This window comes from Macrosteles quadrilineatus, unplaced genomic scaffold, assembly GCF_028750875.1.
Source record: "Macrosteles quadrilineatus isolate MER2022 unplaced genomic scaffold, UCM_ALF_1.0 Scaffold_8__2_contigs__length_117827958, whole genome shotgun sequence".
Taxonomy (NCBI): Eukaryota; Metazoa; Arthropoda; class Insecta; order Hemiptera; family Cicadellidae; genus Macrosteles; species Macrosteles quadrilineatus.
Genome location: NW_026542601.1, coordinates 37,926,022 through 37,935,727, shown reverse-complemented (window position 1 = coordinate 37,935,727; position 9,706 = coordinate 37,926,022). Strand labels below are relative to the sequence as shown.

Here is a 9,706-nt window from a genome sequence, read left to right as displayed (position 1 = left end):
ACTTCTGTATCTGACGGAGATTGTACAGTTATGCAGCTTCACCTAAGTGCTGCCAATTGTAACAGTTCACTGAGGCAACCTAATTAATTAATCAGGACGAGGTTTGTCCATGAAAAATATGGTTGTGTCTCTTTGACTAAAAAAACTTCAATGAAAATTTACAGGTGCATAACCTATAAAAACAATAATTTGTGGCAAGTGTTTTTTCTTGTCATAAGACACGCTCTTGCCAAGGAGTTCTTCACAATACTTCAGGCTAGACCTAGGGGTTGCGGCAATATCAGTTAGATCATTGGTGATCTAACAGGATTTGAACCCGGAGACCTCAGGAGCCACTAGGGGACTCTACCACTAGACCAGCTTGCTCCCCCAGTGGCAAGTGTAGAAATTTAGAAAGTGTAATATTTTCATAGGATCCAGCTAAATATTAATTTGTAATTTTTAGACAGATATATTAAAATTACGTAAGACAAAGTGGCGTGACTGTTTGCTTTCCTCAATGCTGAATCCTAAGCCATCATGGAGCCTGAGCAAAGGCAGCAGACATTCAGTTTTTTTTTACATGAGGTGTGCACTTGCCTGAATTATGTACCAATTAAAACTGTCTGGCACATTTGCTTAAGAAAGGCATGCTTAAAGAGTAGAAGGTAAAATAGAAACATGAAGAATCCTCTTTGACATATTTAATCAATTGACACTAAAAAAATATGTCACAGTCAAACTTTACAATAGTTATGTTAACCTGGTCTATACAGAAATTTACAATGATAGATAATTTACAGAAGGACTCATGTATTGGGAGTGATTTATTTTTCAAATTCTCATCCTAGATATGAGCCTTTGAGTTCCATAGTGGTAGTCATTTTTTTACTCAAGTATTTGGTATCCTACCAATGGCCAAACACTCACTCACTTTCTTTTTAGCGAATTTCCAATATAGGGAATAAGCTATTACTCTAGTACTAACAGTAAGATCTGGACCCGGGACCGATTTACTTTTTCGTTTTGAGGTCCCTAGAGGCCAAAAACACCATCTGTTCAAATTCTTATATATATGTATCCGTTACAATAACTTTGATGAAATTTGGTTCGTGTAAAACGTGTAAACCTACATTATTCGAACGAGTTGACTATGGGAACGGGGGTTTTATGGGGGGAAATAGGGTTTTCCCATTTTTGACCCTAAAAACACAAAATTTCACAATTCCTTTCCAAACCATTTCGTAGAGCTTAAAAAAACAAACAATTTAGTATATTGAAGCGTTATTATGCGCCTAATGGTTACTAAGAAAATTCCAAAAAATTGTAAATTAAAAATTCTCATGTTATTCTTTTGGAGAATAAGTCAACTGATGTAGTTTGCTTGTTTATGAACACATTTTGATCAAATTTGGAATATAAATTAATTTCTTACTAAACTACAGTATTTTATTTTACAACAAAAAACACTTTTTTACCCTCCCTGCAGCAAACATAAGTACTCGTTAAACAAATTCTATTTAAATAGGGAATAAATGTGATTTTTTAGTGTAAGGATGTAAAGAATGTAAGGATAAAGGAGACATTTTAGTGTGAATCCAATCAGGCAAATGGAAATTCGCTTAGTCGCTGGGGTATTTTTCTTTTTTGAAATGGTCACTTCTGGTTCATTTGTGGGCAAAGTGGTATAAGTCAATTGCAATCACCAGGGATTTCAGAGGGAATTATTTTTTGCTCTCAAAAAATCAGCTGGTATCCTTGGCTACCATAGTGGTTCAAGTCGGACTTCTACCACTATTGCTGCAAATAACCTTACTGTACAACTCTGCACTTCATAGACTGCAGTATGATTAAACAAAATTAAGGTTGTAGTTTTTCTGATGTTTTAAGATTACGATTTTAAGATTCAGTGGCTGGGGTATGTGAGGGAAACCCCTTTCAAAATTCAATACAAAAAACACCTAAAAGAAATGGAATTTTATGAAATCGACATCAGTAAAAAGAAAACGAAGAAGAAAGATAATTTTAAGACAATTCCACTTCCAGCCTTTGTATGCTAGTCCTTCGGGCAGTACAGAGAAAAAAAAAACCAAGACATGTTAGATTCGCCGTCAAACATGCGTTCTACAACATTGTTGATACGCCATTTGCAACAGAAGAGCGTCCCGTTTCACGCTCAGAAGGAGGACGAAGATAATAAGTTTATATGGCCTACAGTTAATGCAACTCAATTATGTTTTCAGTCAATAAAAGTTAAATTGTGTTTAAATAAAAAAAATGTTACTAATTTATCTAACAGTTGTATGACAATGTTGCCAAGACAGAGTGGGTATAAGTCATTTCAACCCATACAGAACCACTCCATACAAAAAATTTCATCTAGTCCGCAATAAAAAGTTGTATACACAATTAAATAATACAGTTAAGAATACTAACAAACTTTAAATTAATTTTATAATTCATGGTAAGATATCTACAAACAAAAAAATGTTACTAATTTACCTAACAGTTGTATGACAATGTTGCCAAGACAGAGTGGGTATAAGATGGTATAAGTCATTTCAACCCATACAGAACCACTCCATACAAAAAATTTCATCTAGTCCGCAATAAAAAGTTGTATACACAATTAAATAATACAGTTAAGAATACTAACAAACTTTAAATTAATTTTATAATTCATGGTAAGATATCTACAAACGCTTCTGTTTCCCAAAATTAGCTTAGTGTGACTTGTACCACTATGGATCTCAGAGGGTTCATATATTGATTAACATATTAAAAGGTAGAAGCGAGATTTTTCTATTTAATTTTATTTCTGATTCTTGTAACCAATCAATTTCAAAATTTTTATACATAGGGTATGACCGTCCAAATATACAGCTAAAAAGTGTGTTCTATACGCCCATATGGCTGGATACTGATTTTTGTTATACTCCAAGTTAACACACAACTTTGGTCACTTTAGTGAAATGAAGTGTGAGTTTCATAAGTAAACCTCCAGACATGAGCATAAAACTGTATTAACCTCGGACCATAAACAATAGTGGCACTATTTGAAAAAATAACAAAATGTTTATTGTAGTTCTTAATTTCATTTGTGTTACTGAATTTTGTTTAACTCTATTTACAAAGCAACTCTAACTTAAAAATTTTCTTCATACTTAAACTCTTCATCTTCATCTCCAGAGATATTCCCATCAGAATCATCAGTATTTTCCGAAGCAGGCGATTCCTCTTCTCCACTAGATTTAATTTCTAAATTAATGACTAATGAATCAATTGCATCTTCCATGGGACCCTGATTTTGTAAAAACTCTCTCTCAATTGTTTTAGTATCGTCACATATTTTCTTCCAAAACTCAGTAGTAATTGATTCAAGTTTCTGTCTTGTCAAATTTTCAACTTCGTCCAATTTAAAACTGACATTTTGTTCCTCAACCCAATTAACTTTAGCTCTTATCAGTTCAATGCTGTTTAACTCAGGGTGATAAGGAGGAAGTTTTAACGCAGTGTGGCCATGCTCACCCAACATCTCATCAATGACATATCTTTTGTGGCCAGATTTGTGAATATCTATCAACTGAAGTAGCTCTACCTTCAACATGTTGTTTGAAAAAGGGACACCTTTTTTCATCAACCATGTGTGCATGTCTGCTTTCTTCGAATTGGATGTAGGACATTTTTCTACCTCTACGTTCTGATAGGAAGCATTGTCTATTACCAATACACTTCTAGGAGGTAGATTAGGAATGAGTTTTTCAGATAACCACTTCTTATAATTTGAAGGGTCCATGTCTTGATGATTGCCCGTTTTATGCTTGGCCTTCCACATTAGCAAACAGTCTTTAATAAGCCCCATTTCACCTCCGGCGTATAGAAAAATAAGGCGGTCTCCTTTACTAGGAACACACACACCTGATGCCAATTCATCTTGACAACCTTTCGATACATGGGTTAAATCAATATAAGATTCACCTGTGTACACAATTGGGCGACCTTCCTTTCGGTATCGAGCAATTTTCTTAAGATAAAAAAATCTTTTGATACAAACTTCTTGTTCCTCCATCAACAATCTTTTCCTTGTGTTTGTTTTCCGCCATTTGAATCCCATTCTTCGGAGGATCAAACTTACAGTAGATTTTGAACCCTTAAAATTTAGTTCAGCTTGCATTTTTCCAAGAATAAGATCCAAAGTGGGAAGCCGTTTCTCAAATAAATAAAAGTTGTGAACAATCCGCCTGATCGCACCTAGGTCAAATTTTTCTAATCTGATTACTCTTTTAGGCCGAACTCTATTATGTTTGTTGGGTGTTTCAAAAGACGAACCGCTTTTTTCCACTTTTGTTCTCTCTGCTTTTATCCTTGAGATGGTTCTTTCAGATACACCTGTAGCGGCGCTTACCCTTTTGTTTACTTTCTTAACATCAATCAAAAACCCATCCACTTCAGCCTCCGCTCTCATGAACTTCACAACGTTTGAAACTAACTCTCTAGCTTGGGCGGTCATCACTTTATTAAACAGTTTAGATCTAAACTTATTATTAGGTTGGCTATCCATTTTAACTCATGAAATATGATACAGTATTGTAACAAAGTAGCTTAAATCTTAATTGATAGCTGAATATACTGCAGAACAATGAAACTGCAAGAAAAACTTTAAACAGTTTATATAAAATTAAATATAGAATGAAAATAATGTGTTCTGCTTAGTTTGTTGTTATTTACCTGTACTCTTATTAGAGAACCAGAATGATAACGTATTAACAATGAACTTATGGTCTGAATTGATTATTAGCAATTTTTAGATTGCAAAAAAACAAAAACGGTACAAGGGTTCTAGCACAAATTCACATGCTACTACTGGCCATTCATCGGCGAATCTCAAATGAACGTATCAGCTGTAAAAGCTATGAAAATCAAAGGTTATCTTGTGGTTTACTAACATTTATCAATTAGATACTAAATTAACACTCTTAGCCTGTAAGTTAGAACTGTAAACTTACTACAAGTATTAATTTTTAAAATTCACTAACCAACTAGTCCTACCTTAACTCTAATTTTCAATGGATTTCAACTCCATGAGCAAAAACGCTTTCATATTCGGGTCAGATACCTTGGACAAAACCATCTCTCTCGCTTTCTCTCCGCTTTTAAACATTTTGGACACTTGATCTGCATATTCTATCCACACACAATTGGCACACCCAGACATGCAACAAGTAGTCGGCTCTTCAGGCAAGGTCAAGGTCAATTCAATGTCTCGCAAATCCTCGTTTTGTGAAGTTATGCCCGCAGATTTTGACTCAACCAGAGTCTTCTCCAGTAAATTGGTTTCAACCGATGTTACAGCTTCATTGTTCTTCCCCCGGTTAATGTATGAGGATCGTATATTAAAATGTGGAGAAGAATGAAGAAATCTGCAGATTCCTGGGGCTTTCCTTAGGTTGCTCATTCATAACGATCGGTGAATCTGAAACATTCAAATAGCCTAAGTTACAGAGAAGCACATTACGTCCAATTTTTTCAAGAGAAACATAATAATTCATAACGAACAGCCCTTACTGTCATAAAAGTATAGCCTAACTTTCGGGACTAAATGCACCGCTCTTCCAATGGCCAACACTTTATAATCGGCTAACTTACCATGTTTTCATTGACAGAGACTAACGTACTAGTATCTTTAATTGCTTTAATCAAATCACCGTTGCGCTTTTCATGAAAGTACGGAGATTTTCTATGGTATTACGTTGTTTCTATAGCCAAGCTACTTCAAAATCAAATCTATAAGTTACCATAACTCCGCCATTTCATGCAGATCCAAACTGTTTAAACTTCCACTTTGAAAAGAGTAATAGCATCTTTGGTTGGTGCGAACATGGTAAACCGTAAGGGGTAACATGCACAAGTGAGCAACAGTTTAGTTGAGTGGAGCCATGCGGTCGCAAAAAACAAACCCGAGTAAGTTACATAGTGAGCAGATTTAGTTATATAGTCTTTTGCTGGGTCAAGGAGGGGGGCTTGAATAATTGTCTGAGACTGCCCTGTAATTACGGTACCTAAAAGGGCCTAACTTACTGCATCACCTTAATACTGAATTCCTTTATAGGCCTACAGGATCAAGGTTAAGTCTTTATTCTGTGCACACTCAGAATCAAAAACTTCATAGTAATTTATCAAATAACTTTAAAAATAAAATCGACTGTCACAGTTCTTAAAAGTAATTAATTAGCAATAAAAGGAACAAACACAAAATATATATTAAACAATATTTATTTGGTTTGGATCTTAGAAAATTTTAAATATCAAACGGCAGCTACCATTTGTTTGAAACTCCCATAAAGAAAATGGAACTCTATTATTTCAAATGAAAAGAATGAAATACATATCAACTTATCACAAAACATGGAACACAAGAACAAAATAAAACTAAAAATAGCACTTTACAGCAATGGTCATAAGACCGTCTGACGGGTTGACAACATTTTCTTTTAAATACAACTAAAACTGTGATCTATCATTTCAGCCTCTGGATTGCTTATATAATCAAATAAATAGTAAACTCTTACCTTAGCAATCCTTATTATGGTTGTCCGATATTAATTTCAAACCCGTAGGTTCATCTTCAGTCGGAAGTTTAGGTAGACCAAATGCTTATTATAAAATCCACCCGATGGATTTCGTGGAAATGTTGACATTTAACACGAACACGACACACATTACAATTGACATAAATAATATTTGGAGTTTAGGGATAAAAACCATGGGATAACCTCACTTCATTCAGGGAACACGCTGCCGGCAGAACATGTCTGCCGGCAGCGTGTTCCCCGACTGAAGTGAGGTTATCCCACTGTTTTACAAAACCATGGTTTTTATCCCTAAAATCAAAATATTATTTATGTCAATTGTAATGTGTGTCGTGTTCGTGTTAAATGTCAACATTTCTACAAAACACATCGGGTGGATTTTATAATAAGCATTTGGTCTACCCAAACTTCCGACTGAAGATGAACCTACGGGTTTGAAATTAATATCGGACAACCATAATAAGGATTGCTAAGGTAAGAGTTTACTATTTATTTGTTTAAAACTGTGACACTATTTGTAATGAGCTATAATATTTACATTGTTATGCTGCTAGACTTGTACGTTGAATTCTAAAACCAAATCCCACATTTATACTTCCAAGCATCTCTTAGAAAATTTGCTCTTAGAAAACGCCAATCCGATTACCATTAAGAAAATCTATAAACTCTGAGAGAGTTAAAACAGATTTTAATAGCCTTTTTTTATTTGTGTTAAAATTGGACGAAGAGCAACAAAATGAAAAGTAAGCCTATCCTCATTCTCATTTAGATTGCATAAAGAACATCTAAAATTAGCGTCTGTCATCCAAGGTTTAAAATTTAAGGAAATAGTCTCTGTCCTTACTTAAAATATCCATTGTCTAACAATATCAGGAACATTATCTTTTCTTGACTTGAAGGGACACGAAAAACCGCCTATTATGAAGAAAGGTGCCTATCATTGAAGTCAGCTGATAGTCTTTGGTAATGCTGTACACTTTTCCCAAGAGTCTTCGATGGTTTATGGTATTGTAGACAGCTGTTAAATCTACAAAAGCGACACCTGTGATCTGTTTTCTCTCAAACCCATCCTCAATGTGCTGGGTCAGGTTTAAAACTTGGCCACAACAAGACTTGCCTGATCGAAAGCCTGCCTGTTGTGGAATAATCTTTTGTTCCAGAAAATCGCCAATTCGATTGAGTGTCAGACGTTCTAATATTTTATATGTGTGGCATAAGAGAGAAATAGGTCGAAAGTTCTTAGGATCGTTTGGATCTTTCCCAGGTTTGAGCAGTGCAGCCACACGAGCTTTCCTCCATGCCTTTGGTGGTTAATATGCATTTTAGGGTTTGCACGCGATTTTTGAAATTTTTTTTTTCATTCTACTCGAAATTTAACGCTGATTCCGAAAATGACGTTCTTTTTCCGCGGAAAACGACCATAACGCGGAAAAACGACCAAAAACTCTTTTTTTACCAAAACACGTCATGTGGGTACTCAAATTAACCGGAATATTTAGCAGATCACGACTATGCAAGAATTTTTTGGATCCGAGGTCAAATAAGCGAGATATTCACGAAAACGTGATACTACCAGCAATAACTCCAACTCACTAGGGGACCTAACGAGCAACATGGCAGTGCTACTACAACCAATGAATAGGTTGGTACTGAAAAATTTCCCAATTTCAAGCATATCTCCCATAATTCTCCCGACTAATTACCCATTATTTTTTACACATTAAATTACAACGATAAACCACGTTAGATGTCTCCCCCACCCAAAACCCCGAATTCCCACCTGTCCCCTAGTGAGTTGGAGTTATTGCTGGTAGTATCACGTTTTCGTGAATATCTCGCTTATTTGACCTCGGATCCAAAAAATTCTTGCATAGTCGTGATCTGCTTAATATTACGGTTAATTTGAGTACCCACATGACGTGTTTTGGTAAAAAAAAGAGTTTTTGGTCGTTTTGGTCGTTTTTCCGCGTTATGGTCGTTTTCCGCGGAAAAAGAACGTTGTTTTCGGAATCAGCGTTAAATTTCGAGTAGAATGAAAAAAAAAATTTCAAAAATCGCGTGCAAACCCTAAAATGCATATTTACCCCTTTGGTATATGCATTTGGCTTACGCACATGTTCATGAGGCTCAACAACCATTGCATGGTATTTTTACCTAAGTTCTTTAGTTGTTCGACTCAAGAAAAGTAGATGGAGGAATCAAAGAAATGGATTGCCTCAGGGTAGCGTCTTAGCCCCAGCTCTTTATAACATCTACACTATTGCCAAACACTACACGTCAGTATATATATGCCGATGATACGGCGGTGGCGGCACAAGGTAGGAGTTTTGAAGAGGTGGAACAGAAGCTGACTATGACTTTAAATGAACTTTCCCAATACAATGACGCAAATCACCTCAAGCCGAACCCTGCTAAGACCCAAGTTTGTGCCTTTCACCTAAACAATAGAGAAGCAGGCCGTGAGTTGAATGTGAGTTGGCAAACTGTATGGCAAAAGTAAGTAGGCCTAGATGCACAGCAATTACCAACTTTCTGTGCTATAATCAGTACAAGGAAGGCCACTTCATCAGGTGACTGTAGGAAAAGACGTTCCGATAACTGACAACAGAATTCAGCACAAACTCTGAAATTTTAAAAGCCTATTGGACGAAGGGCTTCTACTGGATATCATCCAAACCCACAAAGGGCACATCTAGAGGACAAGAGCTTTAAATTGATAACCAATATGCCTAATTAGGGGTTGACTTGCTGAATAGAAAAATCCAGCAAATTCTTTTAATAATATAGATTCTTTTCTGTAGGCTTAGGTTAGGAAAGAATGAGTATGCACTAGACTATAAACCATTCAAATGATTCAAATGATTTATTTGGCCATTCAGTTCATACAAGACAATAGGCTACGTCAAACAATACGCCAATAAATAATAAATAACATGCCAAGCTTCTTCTTGCATTCTTGACTAACAAAAACCGTGGAGAACTAAACTTATTACACAATTTATAAACTTACAATTTGCTGAACAGGTGAAATAAATTACCTCAAGTTAGTTGTGTCGGGTTAAGGTCAAACACTGTAATTGCAATGTGCAAAATAAAATAAACGTTTGTTTACAGAAAGTATTTGAAACCTAGAAAGT

General features: G+C 35.5%; 1 protein-coding gene across 1 annotated transcript; it reads right to left on the bottom strand.

Annotated features, from left to right (window-relative positions):
• Positions 1 to 3,124: 3,124 nt before the first annotated feature.
• Positions 3,125 to 3,841, bottom strand: LOC129000331 (uncharacterized). Its single transcript, XM_054427294.1, has one exon. The coding sequence runs from the start codon at positions 3,839 to 3,841 to the stop codon at positions 3,125 to 3,127; it is 717 nt and encodes a 238-aa protein (XP_054283269.1).
• Between the last annotated feature and the right edge of the window lie 5,865 nt (positions 3,842 to 9,706).

Coding starts and splice junctions, on each gene's coding strand:
- LOC129000331 (XM_054427294.1), bottom strand. CDS start 3,841: ATGGGGCTTATTAAAGACTGTTTGCTAATGTGGAAGGCCAAGCATAAA.